The sequence below is a fragment of the Castanea sativa genome, chromosome 12, assembly GCF_040712315.1.
Source record: "Castanea sativa cultivar Marrone di Chiusa Pesio chromosome 12, ASM4071231v1".
Lineage (NCBI taxonomy): Eukaryota > Viridiplantae > Streptophyta > Magnoliopsida > Fagales > Fagaceae > Castanea > Castanea sativa.
The window spans coordinates 16,207,655-16,223,833 of NC_134024.1; the positions used below are offsets into that span (position 1 = coordinate 16,207,655).

Here is a 16,179-nt window from a genome sequence, read left to right on the forward strand (position 1 = left end):
CGAGAACCCGACCTAACTAAGGTTCTGTTTAACATTTAATAATAATATATCAATTTTCACGAGGTATGTGGTCCAAGGAGCCATGCATGACCAAGTTTCTGTTTGATACTTATGAAAACAAAATGAAATGTTAATTTTCCCAAAGTGGAAGATCCGAGAACCCGACGTAACTAAGGTTCTGTTTAACACTTAATAATTTATCAATTTCCACGAGGTATGTGGTCTGAGGAGCCATGCATGACCAAGTTTTTGTTTGATACTTATGAAAATGAAATGAAATGTTAATTTCTCCAAAGTAGAAGATCCGAGGACCTGACGTAACTAAGGTTCTGTTTAACACTTAATAATATATCAATTTCCACGAGGTATGTGATCCGAGGAGCCATGCTTGACCAAGTTTCTGTTTGATACTTATGAAAACGAAATGAAATGTTAATTTTCTCAAAGTAGAAGATCTGAGGACCCAACGTAACTAAGGTTCTGTTTAACACTTAATAATATATCAATTTTCCACGAGGTATGTGGTCCGAGGAGCCATGCACGATCAAGTTTCTGTTTGATACTTATGAAAACGAAATGAAATGTTAATTCCCCCAAAGTAGAAGATTCGAAGACCCGACATAACTAAAGTTTTGTTTAACACTTAATAATATATCAATTTTCACGAGGTATGTGGTCTGAAAAGCTATGCATGACCAAATTTCTGTTTGATACTTAGAAAATATGAATTGAAATAATGAATTGAAGCACGACATAATGCCAACAAAACAAAAATGGCAAAAGTGTCTTTCATTAATAGTAGTACCTTGGTAGGTTATTTACATTCCAAGGACGCCGTACAACTTTTTCCATCTAAGTCTTCTAGACGATATGCCCCTATGCCCGCCACAGAAGTGATTCGGTATAGCCCTTCCCAAGTAGGTTCTAGCTTTCCCCACGCTAGGTTCTTGGCAGTACCCAAGACTTTCCTCAGTACTAAGTCTCCAGGCGCTAGTGGCCTTAGCTTCACATGAGCATCATATCCTCTTTTCAGCTTGTGCTGATAATAAGCTAGCTGAACTACGGCGACCTCTCGCCGTTCCTCAACTAGATCTAGACTTTTCTCTAACAAACCATCGTTACTGCTTGGGACAAAGGAACTTGTCCTCAACGTCGGAAACCCAATCTCCAAAGGGATCATAGCCTCGACCCTATAAGTTATGGAGAAGGGTGTCTCTCCTGTGGATCTTCGAGGAGTAGTTCGGTATGTCCACAAAACATGTGGCAATTCCTTCACCCATCTTCCCTTTGCATCATCTAGCCTCATCTTCAACCATTTACTCTCACCTTGTTAACAGCCTTGGCCTGCCCATTTCCTTAAGGATAAGCTGGAGTGGAGTACATGTTCGTGATACCCAGGTTACCACAATATTTTTTGAAAGCTTTGCTATCAAACTGCAAGCTATTATCTGAAATAAGTGTGTGAGGTATCCCAAATCTAGTGACAATGTTCCTCCAAACAAACTTCTTTGCGTCCATATCCCTAATGTTTTACAAAGGCTCAACTTCAACCCACTTGGTAAAATAATCAACTCCTACGAGCAACCACCTTTTATTTCCCACAGCCTTTGGGAAGCGTTCTACAATATCCAATCCCTATTGAGCAAACGGCCAAAGACTAGACAAAGGATTAAGTACACCACCGGGATGATGAATGTTAAGGGCGAACCTCTGACATTGATTACACTTCCTTGCATAATCCTGAGCCTCTCTCTACATATTAGGCCACCAATACCACTGGGTAAGAGCTCTATGAGCCAAAGACCTTCCACTTGTATGGCTTCCACAAATCCTTTCATGTAATTCCTCCAAAAGTGACTCTGTTGCTTCAAGGTGTACACACAGCATGTATGGCCTTGAAAAAGAACATTTATACAGCTTCTGATCCTCGGACAACCAGAATCAAGGTGCCTTTCTGCGAACTTTATCTTCCTCTGATCTGTCCTCGAGTAGGACTTTACTTTTAAGAAAAGACATTATGGGGTCCATCCAACTAGGTCTAAGCCTAACCTGATGAATATGGATGGCATTTTCAGTCGTCTGAGCAGGTTTCAAAAGGTCTTCAACGAGAATGACCTGAGGCAAACCTTGAGCCGAGGATGTTGCAAGCGTGGCTAATGAATTAGCATGTGTATTTCCACTCCTAGATATATGTGCCAAGATAAAGGAATCAAATTTGGATTTTAAGTGTCTAACCCTGGTCAGGTATTCTTGCATTCTTGGATCTCTAGCCTCCAATGTCCCTAGCACTTAGCCTACGACTAGCTGAGAATCTGAGAACATATGGACTGACTTTCCCCCCATTTTCTAAACCATATCTATCCCGACCAGCAAAGCTTCATACTTCGCCTCATTGTTAGTGGCCGAGAATCCCAATCTTAGAGACTTCTCAAATGTAAGCCCTTTCAGAGACACAAGAACTAGTCCGACACCAGACCCCCTCTGGTTCGCTGCCCCATCAACATACACTTTCCAACTCGGAAGTTCCTTACACGAAATCATGCCAAATGATTTTTCATCCATGTGCATTCCTTTTGCACTTTCTTCTAACGAAGGTTCAGTGAATTCGGCCACCAAATTAGTAAGGACCTGGCCTTTGACAAAGGTACGAGGCATATATTTAATATCAAAAGTCCCTAAGATCGTTCCCCACTTAGCTATCCTCCCTGAATAATCAGCACTTCGCAATACTGACTTAAGAGGGAGCTGAGTCAAAACAACAATTGTGTGGGATTGAAAATAGTGAGGAAGCTTATGCGTAGCATGCACTACAGCTAGAATCGCTTTCTCCAATGCTAAGTAACGCACCTCAGCTTCATGCAGAGATTTACTCACATAGTAAACTGGTCTCTGTATACCACCATCGTCCCGTATCAAAACCAAACTAACAGCAAGAATAGCCATAGCTATATATGCAAACAGGACTTCATCAACCTCTGGCCGAGACATGATGGGTAGTCGAGAAAGATACTCTTTAAGTTGTTGAAGAGCTAAAGTGCACTCCTCAGTCCATTCGAATCTCTTCCACTTATCCAGCAACTGGAAGAAAGGTCTACACCTATCAGCGGATCGAGAAATAAACCTGTTGAGAGCAGCAGTCATTCCCGTTAGCTTTTGAACGTCCTTCGGGTTCCGAGGAGGTTGTAAGCTGTTGATTGCCTTAACTTGTGCTGGATTTACTTCTACTCCTCTATGAGTCACCATGTAACCTAGGAATTTACCAGAGCCTACAACAAAAAAGCATTTAGAGGCGTTGAGGTGCAATTTGTAGTTCCTAAGCATTTGAAAGGTGTCATCTAAATCTTTCACATGCATAGGCACCGTCTTGCTTTTCACCACCATATCATCCACATATACCTCAATAGTCTTTCCGAGCTGTGACTCGATCATCTTGGTCATCATCCTTTGATAGGCAGCCCCTACGTTTTTCAAACCAAATGGCATCACTTTATAGTGATAATTTCTCGTACGAGCAATGAAGGCTGTCTTCTCTTGGTCATCCAGTGCCAAAGGTATTTGATGATAACCTTGGAAGGCAACTAAAAAACTCATCCGAGGATGCCCAATTGTAGCATCCACCAGCTAGTCAATGTGAGGTATTGGAAATGAATCCTTAGGACAAACCTTATTCAAGTCTGTGAAATCCACACACACTCTTCACTCCCCATTCTTCTTCTTCACCATTACTGTGTGTGCCAACCATTCCGGATAAAAAACTTCTTTAATTGCCCTAGCCCTCTTGAGCTTGAGCACCTCTTCCTTGACAGCCTCAACATGTTCTCTAGAAGAACATCGAGGTGGTTACCTTCTCTGGACAACGGTAGGATTGATGTTCAAATGATGGCAAATGAAGCTCGAATCAACCCTAGGGGCCTCATAGGGATCCCAAGCAAATACATCTACATTGTTTTTCAAAAACATAACCAATTCCATCTTCTCCTGATGTGGTAGCCGAGTACCAACTTGAAAGAACTTTTCAGGGTCATTACTTACAAGAAACTTCTCTAATTCTTCACATGTTGCCTCCTCTGTTGTCACCACATTGGGTGCATCCAGAGATGTTAATTGCTATAAGTCCTCCGTAGCCAAGACCGAGGGTCCTGGTTCAGCTTGACGTAATATTGCAGCTGATATACACTGCCTTGCTACTGATTGACTCTTGAGAATTTCTTCAATTTGTTCCCCTAAAGGGAACTTCACTTTAACATGCAACGTTGAAGATACAGCACCCAAAGCATGCAGCCAAGGCCTTGCCACAATGGCCGTGTATGGGGAATAAGCGTCAACCATAATAAAATCCACATCTACTGTTTCTGGACTTGATTGCACAGGCAGACGAATTTGTCCTTTTGGTATGACAGTCTTCCCTTCAAAACTTATCAACGGTGAGTCATAAGGAGTAAGATCCTCCAGCTCTAGATTAAGCCCCTTAAACAAATTAGGGTACATAATATCCATGCTACTACCCTGATCAACCATTACTCTTTTCACGTCATAACCCCCAATCCTCAGTGTAACCACTAGGGCATTGTCATGCGGTTGTATGGTCCCAATCTTATCTTCATCCGAGAAGCCCAAAATGGGTGGAGTACTAACTTTAACCCTTTTCGGCCTTGAGCTAGACTCCTCGGCGAGAACATGTGACACAGACATCACTCTGGTAGGACACGAGCCAGTCCTTCCAAGAGCAGTGAAGATGACATTAATTGTTCCCAAGGGGGGCCTAGATGAGTTGTTCCTTTGGTTGTTCGAACCCGAATGGCTTCCTTGTCCATTGGGATGGTACAGAAATTGCTTCAACTTCCCCTCACTAACCAGCTACTCTAAATGGTTCCATAATGTCCGACAATTCTCAGTGGTATGACCTATGTCCTGATGATATTGACATATGAGATTCTGATTCCTCTTTGTAGGATCTCCAGCCATCTTGGTAGGCCATTTGAAGTACGGTTCCTTCCGGATCTTCTCCAGCAACTGATGCACCGGCTCTTGGAATACGGTGTTGACTGCTTAAGGAGTGGCCGAACTCGATTGCCAAGCAAAATCTCTCCTCGGCCTGTTGTTATTATATCTATCCGACCTGAAATCCCTCCTCTCGTGAAGGATAACCTTCGCATTTCCCTTACCCTGCTGCTGATCCTCTTCAACTCTTTTGTACTCGTCAATACAATCTATGAGCCGACGTATACTCCGTACAGGCTTCTTGGTCAAGGATTTCCTCAAGTCGTGATTGGTTGGAAGGCCCACCTTGAAAGTGTTAATCGCCACCTCATCGAAGTCACCATCAATTTCGTTGAACATTTCCCAGTATCTATTAGAATACGTTTTCAAGGTCTCTCCATCCCTCATGGCCATGGACAACAATAACTCCAAAGGCCGAGGAACTCTACTGTAGGTAATGAAACGAGAACAAAATGCCTTAGTGAGCTCCATGAAAGAATCAATAGAACTCGCCTTCAGGCCATTATACCACCTCATGGCGACAGGTCCCAAGCTAGAGGGGAAGACCTTACACATTAAGGTTTCATTCTTAGAGTGGACTGCCATCCTCTGATTGAAATGACTCACATGCTTCACCGGGTCAGTCTGCCGTTATAGATGGTGAAAACAGGTTGAGTGAACCGTCGTGGAAGTTTTCCCTTTTCGATCCTGCGTGTGAAGAGTGACTTGGAAATTTGGTGCAACCCAAGCCCTAGGAGGAAGACTTCTTGTCCCTCCGATCATGAAGGTCGTCTTTCTCATACGAGAAGGTTTCACTAGGAGTTCTGGACCTTGACTTGTAACTACTGCCTTGGGAGCCCTTAGAAGAAGAAGAATAAAAAAGAGAGGGTGTCCTCCTCCGCCTCGCGCAGCGTAACTTCTTCCTAAGGTGATCAATCTCCTTCTGCATGGCCTTAGCATCATCCTTATGGGGGACTCTGCTTCCACCATACGAATAACTCCCACCAGTACGCACCGTATGTACACTACCTTCTCAATCCCTCTCACATTCGAGATGGTGGAAATGATCCTCATACTGGGACCCGAGAGACTTTGCATGATGTGGATTTGAGCTTGCCATAGTGTTCCAACTGCTTCAACACAAGATTCCCACAGATGGCACCAATTGTAAGTGCAAAATTTGTACCTGGACCGTAAAGCGTGATGGGCTCAGGCCCAAAAGGCCTTAAACAATCAAATTTGTAGAGTGTGGGCTTGAAACCTAGGTATTATGGATATTGAACTACAGATGGAGGGCTAGATTGACACTACACACACAATCAATGGATAAAAATAGTGAGAAATCCTCCTCGGACGTAAGCCGAGGAAGTCTTATACTGCTATTCTTTCTTTGAATAATAGACTAAAATTGAAGGTGAAGTATACAGTACTCTCTTTTTCTCTTTTCTTTCTTGTTCTTCTGCCCCCCCCCCCCCCCCGTGCTCCTTTCCGATCCCCTTTCTTTCTCCTTTATATCATTCTTCTTCCCTTTATCCTCCACGTGTATCACAAATTACCCTATTAGATACTTGTCACATCCATCACCTTCTTGATATCTTCAAACAATAGCTGGAAGGCTGAACATTACTGTTCAGAGGTCATTTCCCCATTGATGCGGCCAGGGAGGTAGGTGCAAGATCTTTAATGCGGTGGTAGCAGCCTTTTCCCTAAATATTTCTCATATGTTCTTCCTCTCTATAACTATGTGAAACACATCTTTACCCACCAAACCTTCCGGAATTCTCTCCCTAAACATCATGACGTGTCATACGATCTTTATTTGACTTGTCCAAGGAGATGCCTCTCCTTGGACAACCTCAACAATCTTTTTGGCACGAGTTGGCTTGTGGGCCCCAAAGTCTCTGCTCAGACAGACTCTCATCACCAAATCAGGCCCAAGGCCCAAATCTGTGTTTTGACCATTTTACCCCCGCAGTTACAATAGGAGAGAGAAAAATTGAATTATGAAAGTCTTTATTGAAAATGCCACAAAGTCTTTATTGGTAATGCCACAAGATGAAACACACTAAAAGTTTTTTTTCAATCTTTGCCCAAGATGTTTTGAGTAGGCAGCAACAGTTCACAACCAATAAAATTCAAAATAATTAATATTATCAACTTCAATTGTTCTTCTTTCTCAAAAAAAAAAAAAAAAAACTTCAATTGTTCTTTCTACACCTACCAAGTAATTTTTTACACGTTTGATATTTTGTACTTATATGCTATATACAATGTATAAAAGTTAATTTAACTTGATTTACTTAATCACTCCATATATGTATGCTTTGAATGGGTTAGAGAGTTTGTAACTAACCATACCTCATAAAAACTCAAGACAAATGGATAATTCACTCATCTTAGACCTATATTTTCATTACTCTCTCAATGAGCTGTAAAAAAATATCCTCATTTTCAATAAGCTGCTTGTATTGTCAAAATAAAAGGACTCATTATCATTCTAATGGATACTGTGAAACTCTATGATTGACAACAGTATTAAATGAAACTCTAAGGATTCATCATTATTACTGCTTTTTTTTAAAAACCAAATTTGAAATCTTAATTTAAACTTACTATAGTTATTTAGTTAGTATAATATTTGTAAATTATTTGTGCAATTTGTTTGTTCAAACAATGACTTGAGTACATATTGAATGTTACTGTTAAATATGCCTGTGCATATGCAGGAATTACAAGCAAGTTGTACTTTCTTTTTACAGACAGAGATAAATTACATGATTTCAGTTGTATGAAAGAACACTAAGAAATTTAAGGGGAAAAAAAAATTAGAGTTTGTAAGTGTCAAGCTCAGCTGGTGGCAGACAAATCAATACCAAAATGCTTGATCTTTGAAAGAGTATCTGCCCCCTTCAATGCTGCTTCCCTTCAAATCAAGAGTCCACTTCTCAAATGAACAATTCAGGAAATCATAATACCCTCCATGAATAGAGAGCAACTCTTTCCTGACTCTCTCTCGTATCCACGGGTAGGTAAGCAAGTTCAGTAACGAACGGTTGATTGATTCCTGTTAACACATTAAACAATAATTACTTTTATGATCAAAACTTTTGAAGACTCAAAATCTCTACCATCTCTATAATTCTCTAACACCAATTTGCTCATATGTAGGGGTGGCAAAATTTGACACGACCCGCGAACCCGACACGACACGACACGAAATTAGCAGGTTATGGGTTGAGGCTTAACGGGTTCGTGTCATATTCGGGTTGACACGACTAACCCGTTTAATAAATGGGTTGGGTTAGGGTTGAACACATAGAACCTGTTTGACCCGTCTGACCCGTTTAATTAAATGATATTTTACCAATATACCCTTCAAACTCTAGGTATATAAACTTATTAGTTGTTGTGATTTATTTTCTTTGACATATTGTGATTGATTATTTGTGATATTGGGATATGCTTTAACTTTGAATGATTATTTGTGATGCAGTTACTCGTTAGTTCTAAATTTTATATTAAAAATATTTATTTGTTTGTTTTTTCATTAATTATTATTTTTCATTTTGATAAAAGCTGATAAACAGGTCGACACGACTGACCCGTTTAATAAATGAGTTGTGTTAGGGTTGAGAAATCTTGACCCGTTTAATAAACATGTCGGGTTAGTGTTGACCTATGTAGTCGAATACTCATGACTTGACACGACACGAACCCGACACGCGAACACGAATTGCCACCCCTACTCATATGCTTTATCTAAACTGGCTTTACAATTGTATATATCTCAGCAGGGATGTTCTGCCAAGTTGAATCTATATAATCAAAAGTCTAAAGTAAAAGTAGTTTCTTTTTAGGAGAAACAAGTAAAAGTACATTCTAAATTGCTGACAAATTGTATAGTTCAAATAAGTGTGCCAGGTAGCAATTTTCATGTGATAGTCTAGGAAGTTTGTGTTTTCAAATGGAAAGGAACCTTCTCACAGTGTCTGCATTGCTGGTCAAAGCTAGAGTGGGCCGCTTCAGCTTTTGCTCTTAACTTGGCTGATTTCCCATTTATGACCCACTTTTCTAGAAAGCTTCTGAAGAGAAAAATGAACTACAATAAGAAATTAGGTAAAAAAAACTGCCACTAAGATTTAATATTGAACACGATCAGAAGCCAAAGAATTGAAAATGTATAACCAAACCTTGAGTCTACATCATCTTGCATGCTCATAAGGGCTTGTATTCCACCACAGGTACTGTGACCAATGACTAATATATTTTCAACCTGGAGACAGTCAATTTGTATTTTTCAACAATAAACATGTATAGGGAGGCATAAACAGAATGTGATTCAACTCTAAATATCGAAATTTTTTACATGAACTTTTATCTTGTGTATTTACCCAATTATAAAGAGACTTTTTATACTGAGCATCTTGCCAAAAACTTTCATTAACAACATTGACTACAATTATACAACCACCACAATAATTGTTATGATTTCAAAGGCCTTTTTCCTTTTTCTTTTTCATGAAAAATTGCATTGCTTTTCCCTCAACTTAAACTCATTCTAGAAATTTATCTGCACTTCACTCAAACTATTGTTTAAACATTTCATCTTCTGGAGATTGCTTCAAATTCTTGTAATTTTTAAAATGTTATAAGACTACACTTTATTTTTTCTGGGAGTTTACGGTCTTTACTTACCTCAAGAGTATTTACTGCGAATTCCAGAGCAGCATTAGTTTCTGATGGTCCATGCTATAAAAAATAAAACATGTTACAGTGGCTACGGATAAAATCAATTGGAATGTTTTCTACTTTTATTAGTATTAATACATAACATAAAGTTAATTTCTAGAATACCTCAAGTGGGGGAACAAGATTCGCAACATTCCGAATCATAAATGCTTCTCCAGGTTGAAACCCAAGGATGTTAGAAGGACATACTCTAGAGTCTGCACAAGCAATTACCATAAACTGCTCTTGCATTTGTCAGTTCAACATATCTATCCCATCATATTCATAATAATATGGAGCAGCGTGGAAAGCAGGTATGAAAGACTATATAGTCATGTAGAGTATCTATATCAAAAAATAAATGAACAGACAAAGTTTGTAGTGTATCAAGATCAATTAACAGTATTGAGTTTGTTCATTACCTTAGGGTATTGAGCTTCAGCAAGTGCTTGAAAATGCTCCAAATCCTCTCTGTTCAAATGCATGAGTTAACTGTTAATAGGAGTAATTTTCTTAAAGCTATGAAAGCCCTAAGATTATCATACTAACTACTAGTACTACTCACAGATATTTATGCTTCTTGAAACTAAGAAATCTTTGTTTCATTTCAGCAAACAAGTCCTGGTCCCCATCAGTTTTGCCCATATTTTCCACTTTATAGCTGGTAAGTTCTTGTGCAAGTCCAAGGGAACAACTTGAAGCCTTCAGTCTCGAAATTTGGTTTCTCCTACAGATACAGATGCCAAATATTGAAGGGCAGTTAGAATATCTGTACAAAGTTTACTTCAGACCCTTAAGGTGAATTTTCTCAAAACAAAATATCTAAGAAAAATGGACATCCTTATCTTCTGGGTCAGCAGCAAAAGTAACAGTTGCATTGATATGTCTGCAATGATAAATGTGCAGAATCCTTTCAGCAATTAAATTTAAAACTAGTATGTTTATCAAAAAATAAATTTAAACCTAGTATTGCAATACATGAAATAGAAATCTAGAATTGTCATGAATTACTCTCTGATTATGCAATGTCATCAGCTGAAAAAATTAGCCAGGTTATCTAAATGCATAAACATCACGAGGAAAGAGAAGAAAGATCATTTTATAAAGTATAAATTTTATAATCAAGAAATACAGACATGTATGCACACAAAAATTATGTGACCGTTTGGTTGTGAGTAATTAGAAACACAACACAGCACTACAGGGAGCAACCATTCAGAATAGTAGCAACAGTTAGAGCAAGTGCGTAATGCACAATGCATGACCTCTGAACCAAAATTGATGCATTTCATCACTGCTAACTGCAGAGATTAACATTCATGAACAGGAATGACTTCCATAATTTGTTCAAAAGATGAAATTCATTATTTTAGAAACTTACATTGCCATTCTTGACAATAACATGGATATATTGTCAAACAGTGAGGAGCCTATTTTTCTCATTTTCAAAACTTAACCAAACTAGATTATCCATAACAGTAATTTGTATGTCACAAAAACCTGACAGATATCTTTGCCCTTAAGCTTGTACCAAAGACACGGTAAAATTTAGGTACTCTACCTTAGGTTTTCCAATTCAATTCAACCAGGAGGCTGCATTGACCAATGAACCACAAGGTTGAATTTTATCATCCTTGGAAAAGATAACACTAGTTTTGCTGCAATGGTTGATAGTGGTTGAATTCAATTGGAGAACTAAAGGTACAGCACCTAAAGAATTATTCCTAAGTCTTGCCCAATGCTAAATTATGTTTCTTAATTGCTCAAAAGGAAAGGAATGCCATCTCCCAAGGGCCTTCATTTCAGCCTGAAACTACTTGTTTTAGCCATTCATGATCCATAGTTTTTGATTCTCCAAAAAAAACAAATCCTTAGTTTTCATTTCCTAGTTTGCCATCTTTCTGTTAAACATGGATGATGCATCTTAATTTTATCATTACAGTGATGCAAGCAAAACCCACCAGGACAAAATTTAATACTTTGGTACTTAATAAATCAATAATCAACTAGTCTACTAAGGGGGAAAAAAAAACACCTTACTTGACTGAAGGCAGTAATCTCAAATGGGACTCCATATTCTTGCTCCATTGTGTCTGGGAATCAAACATTACAAGAAGAAACGTAAGATTATTACTCAATAGGGAACAAGTTGGAAAGCTTTTACTTTCAAATGCAACAAAAAAAAACTTTCCACAACACAAATCAGATTATGACTAAGAATTAAGTGTAAGAACTCACTGCGTTTGGATTAGCCCAATTTCTTGAAAACCCCACAAAGGAATTGGTTAAACCAGAGAAGGGTGAGCAATGAAAGGAGTCCCCATAGATCGAAGAGGAGCTGAGAACTGCCATTCTTGACATGACTGTACGAGCTCTAGAGCCTGGATTTTTTTTACTTTCAGTAATTATTCGTAGGCTTGAATTGAGATTAATGTTTTTTGTCGTTCAGACAAGGATTTTTAGGACAGTATATCACGTGCTTTAGCTGAAATGAAACAAAAGCCTAACATGGCATAACAACTTAACAAGCATAGCTAATGGAAAATACAAATTCCAACGGTTTCCAAAATATGAACTTTTTTTTTTTTTCTTTTTGAGAAAACAAGATAGAAAACATTACAAACACATTACTCACGAATTTGCCAGACCATCTCTGTTCCTTCCTGCCTCTACATTTGGTAACTATTATCTTCTAAAACCACAATATATAGTTGGACCAAATAAATTATATTGTGATAAAAATGATATTCATATTTCATATTTTAGTAGTGTAGCTATCGTTTACAACAATAATTGATAATTTGAGAGGTGTGGCCAAGACATACTTATCCAATTCAAAAGACACCAATAGTTATCCATCCTTTTTTTTTTTGGTGAAAATTATCCTTTTGCATTATTAGTTTATATCCTTTTACACCAAGGATGGACCATCAAAGTGATCAAACATGCAAGGCATACTCGGGGGGCCCTCACAAATATTACTGAGAGGTTTTTTTGGACAAGGCCACAAGCACATCACATGTCAGTCTCATTCAACGGTGTTTTATAGCTTGGCCATTTGTGAGCCCTAGTCGCCAAAGCAAAGTCACTTTCACAAATTCATCCCAAAGTGAACAGTCATAATCATACAAGGCAACAAACGTTTAGTGCAATAAAGCCAGGATCGGTTGGAACTTTGTCTGTTGAACAATCTGTTTAGTTTTTTTGCTAAAAATTTATACAATATGTCGAAGTATACTTGTAATTTAAAAAAGTAAAAAAATTAAAATTTTAAAAAATGGTATATAAAAACTAAAAAGTTATTTTTATAAGTTCTAATCAAACAGACACGTAAAATAAACATATTTTCTATACAATCTTTTAGTATATTAGACAAAACTCAAAAAATGACTGACTGGACCTTTTCTTGGGCTATGCGTGTAACACAAGCATAGCTTCCGTCTAATGCTCTAAAATACATCGAGAGACGAAACACCAAAATAAGGGGTAATTAGATTTAGACCTCTGTCTCTATAAAATAAAAATAATACATATTTCACGTCTTTATTGCATACTCTAAACAAACTATAGTATATTAGATCCAACACAAAAGTGATACATAATCACTTTTAGGCATACATGTAATGTAGTGTCGTATCTGCTAAATGCGAGCCAGACTCCTCCAACATTGTTTTAAAACCCAATCAATCCATCTCATACTATTCCTTCTACCCATACGACTCTATTTCTTTTCTTCTTCTTCTTCTTTTTTTTTTTTTTGGCTTTTTTTCTTTTTTTCTTGGGACTGACTAATAATAAGACATTTATTTTGTTCTTGACGTTTACAATACATTTGTAGGAATGATCGAACGAGAAACAATGTGGTAGAAGAATATACTCAACATGTAAATGCTCTTTGTCCTCTTCTTTTTTTCACCTTTACATTCTATAAAAAGCCAAAAACAAATCCAAGAAATGAGTCAAATCAAAAAAACTCATTATCACCCTTCTCATTACCCGAACCATAAACCCGAGCCCTTTTACTCCCAGACACAACCCGGCCCAACCCAGAATCCGAGACCCGATTCTCCACCACAGCCTTCAAAGCCCTTTTCAAGGCCCCAATCTCCTCCTCTCCACCAACACTCTCAGCCCATTTCACCACCACCACACTCTTGGTCCGCCCACCAACAGTCATCATCTCCGCCCTGACCGCCCTGGCCCGACCCGCCCGAATCGCTCTGGCCAAATCAACATTCAAACCGGGTCGGTCCGCACAACACAAAGTCGCTTTCATCTCCTTACTATTATTATCTTTATTTTTATTATTATTATTATTATTATTATCGCCACCGTGACCGTCACCGTCACAATAACTCAGACTCGCCTCGTCCGACTCGCTCGGAAAAATCCACGTGTCCCCGTCCCGTTTCGCCATGTCATCAGCTCGCTTCCTCAGCTCCTTCACGTGATGGACAACCTCTGCTAGCAACGAAGCCTTGTCGGTCTGTCAAAAGTAAATAGAAAAAAAAAATTCCCAATTACTATAATACCCCGGCGTTTCGATCAAAATAACGTGAAAAAATTTAGTTTGAGGAAAAAAAAAAGAAAAGAAGAAGAAGAAGAAGAAGAAACCTTGGTGGTGTTAGGTAAGAGAGTACGAAGAGTGGAGAGATGAGCGTTAATCCTCTGCCTGCGTCTCCTCTCAGCTTCCTTGTGACTCCGACATGCCTCTTCTGATTTTCTCTCTAGCTTTGACGCCGAGCTCATCGTTGAATCTCCACCGTCCATCAAGTTGACCACCAAGTTTGGTGGTTCATGACTCGTCTTCTCTTGTTGATCAAAACCATAGTAGCTTTGAAAAGGAAGCATCTTTATTTGTTCACCAAGACAAGAACACAACGTTAATTTATATATATATAACAGTAAAGAATAATAAAGAAGGAGTTCATAAAAAAAAAAAGAATAATAAAGAAGGAGTTCTTGTATTATTGAATGTGAAACACTAACTAAAGATTACCTCTTTACGAATGATCCGACGTCGTATTATACTAGGAATATCAGGTGAGAAGAACTAGGAGGGAAGAGAAATATAGAGACTCGTAGTGGAGGAAACTGAAAAAGCAAGTTGAGGTTTAAGTGTGAAGTGGTAACTGGTAATATAGACCGTATGAGTATAAAAAGAGAGACAGTGTCACAGTGTTTTTTTTTTTTTTTTTTAAACCTTTCTGACTGTTTTAAAAGTGAAACGTTAACCGAGGCAGAAATTGGGAGGGTTAAAGTTAAAACCTTAACATGGAAGGGAGTAAGAGGATTTGCAATAAAAAATGGTATCCTTCCTTATTTTATCATTACTTTATCAATTATACTATATTATTTTACAATATACCTAACATCATAATTTTTATTTTTCTATTCTACTCATTAAAATAATACGCGCACATATATATATATATATAATTTACTAAAATAATACAATATATTTTAATACAACTCTTATTCTCTCTTTTTCCTATCTCTCTTCCATTTTATCAATTAAAATATATTATAATTTTTACAATTGTACTGCACTACCATCCTATATTTAGGATGGCAATATAGCACTATTATAAAAAAAAATTGCAATTCTAACATTTTACAAATCCGATAATTGTGCTTTTCTCTTGCATTTTTCATTTGGAATGACAAATGAGAATGATCTTTAGAAGAAAAGTAAGGGTTCATTTGGTAGAAGAATTTTAGTGATGTTTATAATTTTTTGAAATATGTATGAATAAAAAGTGTAAAAAATATATATAATGTTATTTAAAAACCGAAGAAGTTTAGGCGAGAAGTGAAAACATTAAGTCATTAACTAGTCCATGACAAAGTGTACGTACACAACTGGGTTTTGATATAAATAAGAAGATTCTGATTGTTTGGATAGGTCATTTCAGTCATTTAATTTAAGCTCATTTTCCTTTCTAATTTTGTATTTTGTATTTTCTTTTTCTTTTTTAACCGGAAGTAAAAACTATGTGCTCAGACTTTATAGACTGTTGATGCACATCCACTTTTGTTGATTTTGGCATGGATTAGATTAAAAAGAAAAAGAAAAAAAAAAGGGGGAGGTAAAAACTATGTGCTCAGACTTTTTAGACTGTTGATGCACATCCACTTATGTTGATTTTGGCATGGATTAGATTAAAAAGAAAAAGAAAAAAAAAAGGGGGGAGGTAAAAACTATTTGCTCAGACTTTTTAGACTGTTGATGCACATCCACTTATGTTGATTTTGGCATGGATTAGATCCTTCTATGTTTCAAAGGTATCATTGAGTGTGAATTGTCACAAGACAGGTTTAGGATAATTCACGGTAGGATGATTTTTATTTTTGTTTTTAAAATAATATGAAAATAATATTTACAAAAATTGAATTTGAAATTAGTTTACAAATAATAATTTTTATATTATATGTATTTAGCTCTTACTTTTAAAAATAATTTTTAAAATA

At 37.5% G+C, this 16,179-nt stretch overlaps 3 protein-coding genes across 8 annotated transcripts; all 3 read right to left on the reverse strand.

The window, feature by feature from the left end:
- Window positions 1-814: 814 nt before the first annotated feature.
- On the reverse strand, window positions 815-1,306 carry LOC142620257 (uncharacterized). Its single transcript, XM_075793655.1, has one exon. It carries the CDS (start codon window positions 1,304-1,306, stop codon window positions 815-817), a length of 492 nt encoding a protein of 163 aa, XP_075649770.1.
- Window positions 1,307-7,730: 6,424 nt separating this feature from the next.
- Window positions 7,731-12,506, reverse strand: LOC142619136 (beta carbonic anhydrase 5, chloroplastic-like). Of its 6 annotated transcripts, none has more exons than XM_075792206.1 (10): window positions 12,344-12,506; window positions 11,947-12,193; window positions 11,749-11,801; window positions 10,274-10,435; window positions 10,131-10,179; window positions 9,835-9,948; window positions 9,676-9,729; window positions 9,171-9,253; window positions 8,957-9,062; window positions 7,731-8,044 (listed from the first exon to the last, which is right to left on the reverse strand). In XM_075792206.1, the coding sequence occupies exons 2-10, from the start codon at window positions 12,067-12,069 to the stop codon at window positions 7,847-7,849; spliced, it is 942 nt and encodes a 313-aa protein (XP_075648321.1). In that variant the 5' UTR covers window positions 12,070-12,193; window positions 12,344-12,506; the 3' UTR covers window positions 7,731-7,846. The 6 variants fall into 6 exon arrangements, with proteins under 6 accessions (XP_075648321.1, XP_075648320.1, XP_075648324.1 ...); XM_075792205.1 differs by having other exon boundaries at window positions 8,957-9,059; window positions 11,947-12,089; window positions 12,344-12,493; XM_075792209.1 differs by having other exon boundaries at window positions 8,965-9,062; window positions 11,947-12,089; window positions 12,344-12,493.
- A 671-nt stretch (window positions 12,507-13,177) lies between these two features.
- On the reverse strand, window positions 13,178-14,848 carry LOC142619137 (transcription factor bHLH30-like). The gene is made up of 3 exons (XM_075792211.1): window positions 14,708-14,848; window positions 14,323-14,559; window positions 13,178-14,194 (listed from the first exon to the last, which is right to left on the reverse strand). The coding sequence occupies exons 2-3, from the start codon at window positions 14,557-14,559 to the stop codon at window positions 13,673-13,675; spliced, it is 759 nt and encodes a 252-aa protein (XP_075648326.1). The 5' UTR covers window positions 14,708-14,848; the 3' UTR covers window positions 13,178-13,672.
- Window positions 14,849-16,179: the final 1,331 nt, after the last annotated feature.

Bases quoted from the DNA above. Each gene is read 5' to 3' on its own strand.
- LOC142619137 (XM_075792211.1), bottom strand. From the start codon at position 14,559: ATGCTTCCTTTTCAAAGCTACTATGGTTTTGATCAACAAGAGAAGACG. The intron at 14,195-14,322 runs GTTTCTTCTTCT...TACTTTTGACAG, and splicing joins TCTTACCTAACACCACCAAG to ACCGACAAGGCTTCGTTGCT.
- LOC142620257 (XM_075793655.1), bottom strand. From the start codon at position 1,306: ATGAGGCTAGATGATGCAAAGGGAAGATGGGTGAAGGAATTGCCACAT.
- LOC142619136 (XM_075792204.1), bottom strand. The intron at 11,802-11,946 runs GTGAGTTCTTAC...TTTGATTCCCAG, and splicing joins ATTGGGCTAATCCAAACGCA to ACACAATGGAGCAAGAATAT. The intron at 9,730-9,834 runs GTATTCTAGAAA...TATTTTTTATAG, and splicing joins ATCTTGTTCCCCCACTTGAG to CATGGACCATCAGAAACTAA.